At 37.7% G+C, this 2,361-nt stretch overlaps 1 protein-coding gene across 1 annotated transcript; it reads left to right on the forward strand.

Moving 5' to 3' along the window:
• Positions 1-425: 425 nt before the first annotated feature.
• On the forward strand, positions 426-1,194 carry LOC105048399 (probable calcium-binding protein CML18). Its single transcript, XM_010927693.3, is given in 2 exon segments — positions 426-795; positions 798-1,194. Coding segments are annotated over 2 exon segments (513 nt in total). The 5' UTR covers positions 426-467; the 3' UTR covers positions 983-1,194.
• Positions 1,195-2,361: the final 1,167 nt, after the last annotated feature.

Below are 2,361 nucleotides of genomic sequence, written 5' to 3' on the forward strand. Positions count from 1 at the left end.
TTTTTGTAATTTACTGAAACAGTATATTCTGGTTTCCTGCAGCAATAAGTTTTCAACTCGGTCCGGGATGTTAGCCGAGATATCTGTTATATTTTGAGCTACTATGGCATGCAGTCCCGGATTTATTGAGATTACTCATATCGCGATTTCTAAATTATTAGCGGAGATCCTGTTAATATCTCGGCCACCAGCCGAGTTGGCCAAGATCTTCCTTTTTAAATAAACCTCGTGAAAAGAAATACCTACCGGCTGGGACTCTCGTCGGAAGCCTCCAGAATGTGCCGCACGTACGCTTCGTCCCATCTCCAAGAAAGCGAGTGAAATCACCGTAATCTTGCCCGTTGGGCCGTTACCTAGAAAGGAAACGACAAAAAGGAAACCGATATGAGCCTACCAGCGAAAGATATCAAGAAAAAATATATATATATCAAGCAAAAGCTTTCCTTGACCGCTTTAGACATCTCCTCATGGCGGAACCCCAGGAGTCGGAGAAAAGCTCGGAACTCGTCTCCGTGAACGACATCAAGCGGGTCTTCACGCGCTACGACACCAACGGCGACGGCAAGATCTCACCGTCGGAGCTTGCCGACGTGATGCGCGCCCTCGGATCCGAGGTCTCCGACGAGGAGCTGAAAGCCATGATGGCGGAGCTGGACTCTGACGGCGATGGCTTCGTGGATCTGAAGGAGTTCGTCGCGTTCCACCGCGGGCTGGGCGAAAAGGAGGAAGAGCTGAGGGACGCGTTCGCGATGTACGATCTGGACCGGGACGGGCAGATCTCGGCGAAGGAGCTCCATCTGTGCTGAAACAATTGGGGGAGAAGTGCTCCGTCCATGACTGCTCCAGGATGATCCGGTCCGTCGATTCGGACGGAGATGGAAGCGTGAACTTCGAGGAGTTCAAGATGATGATGACGAACGGCGGGGAGAGGAAGGGCTCTGGAGGCGATCCATCTCCATTGCCATCGCCGTCCTCCCGTTGATGTGGGATATCGTGGTTCTAATTTCTTTCACAAGGATTAATGAGTTTTAGATGGAGATTAGAGTTCCGTCATCGCTCTATTGAATTTCTCGTGTCATTTTGAGACGTCTTTTTAGTAATTAATTTAGCTTTAAAAGAACTTCCTTTGCAATGCGTTTTTTGTAGTGCATCTAAGAACAGACTGATTAGTTTCACGCTCCTTGCAGAGAAGACGAGCTGGTACTCGATGCTGATCTTTTTTTTTTTTTTTTAACGAAAGGGGGCATAGGCACCGGGCCTTTATTAAAGATTAAAAATTTCTTTATAGCTTTATGTTTTTCCTTTTAGAGTTTTGTAAATTATAAAAATTAATTATATTCGCCATACAAAGTTTTCTATATCCACCCACAAAATATATCCAAAATTTGATAATACAGAAAAATAAAAATACTACGGTCATAAAATATTCATACTATATTTATATATATATAAGTAGTTAGATATTTTTGTCAACATTGCAATACATGTGCAATTCAAAATTTTAATTATAAAGATTAATTATAGTTTAGAATTACATGGTACAAGTTTCAACCAGCATAATCCAATATACAATACAAAAGCACAAGCAACCCTTCCTCTGGACCAAGCGCCATTATGTTTACAATCCTAATGGGGCACCAATACTATTTCATTTTTAACCCATGATGAGATCGATATTATCATATTTCTAGCATATGATGAGTAATATATATTATCACATTTTTAGTTTACAATAAAGCATCAACGTTGCCACATTTTCAATATATTATATGGCATGGGTAAGTTTATAATTCCAATTACATGAAACATTGATAATATATGACTAGTCAAAAAGGGTCAAGATCAATCCATTCTGATTCACATCTTAGATAAAATAATATTAAATTTTTATGCACAGCAAAATTTGATCATTGATAAACAAAATTACAATGAGAGAATTCATTTTCATATTTGTTAAACCACCATTTTTTACCATAATCTTAAATCAAACCATGCAAGATGAAAAATCATATTCACACAAAGGAGAACTATAAGTAATAATAATCTTCATAGTGAATCAGTATACTTATGCCTTGATTGAGAGGGAAGAATAGGAGAGAAGAGAAAAGAATGGGATAGAAAATTAATATTTTCTCTTAATTAAATTTTTTTATAAAAAAATGAAAGAAAAAAAAGAAACAGAGAGAATACAAATCTCCTAAAATCTGTAAAATTAATGAATCTTTTATAATTCTCATCTTATCTTTTTAATAATGAAAAATAAAATGAATATTATATTTCAATCCTATGACTTATTTCAAGCTTTCCACCTGACCAAGACTCTGTGAATGAAAAAATTAACAAAAATAAAAAGAAAGATAG

Source organism: Elaeis guineensis, chromosome 7 (genome assembly GCF_000442705.2).
Source record: "Elaeis guineensis isolate ETL-2024a chromosome 7, EG11, whole genome shotgun sequence".
Lineage (NCBI taxonomy): Eukaryota > Viridiplantae > Streptophyta > Magnoliopsida > Arecales > Arecaceae > Elaeis > Elaeis guineensis.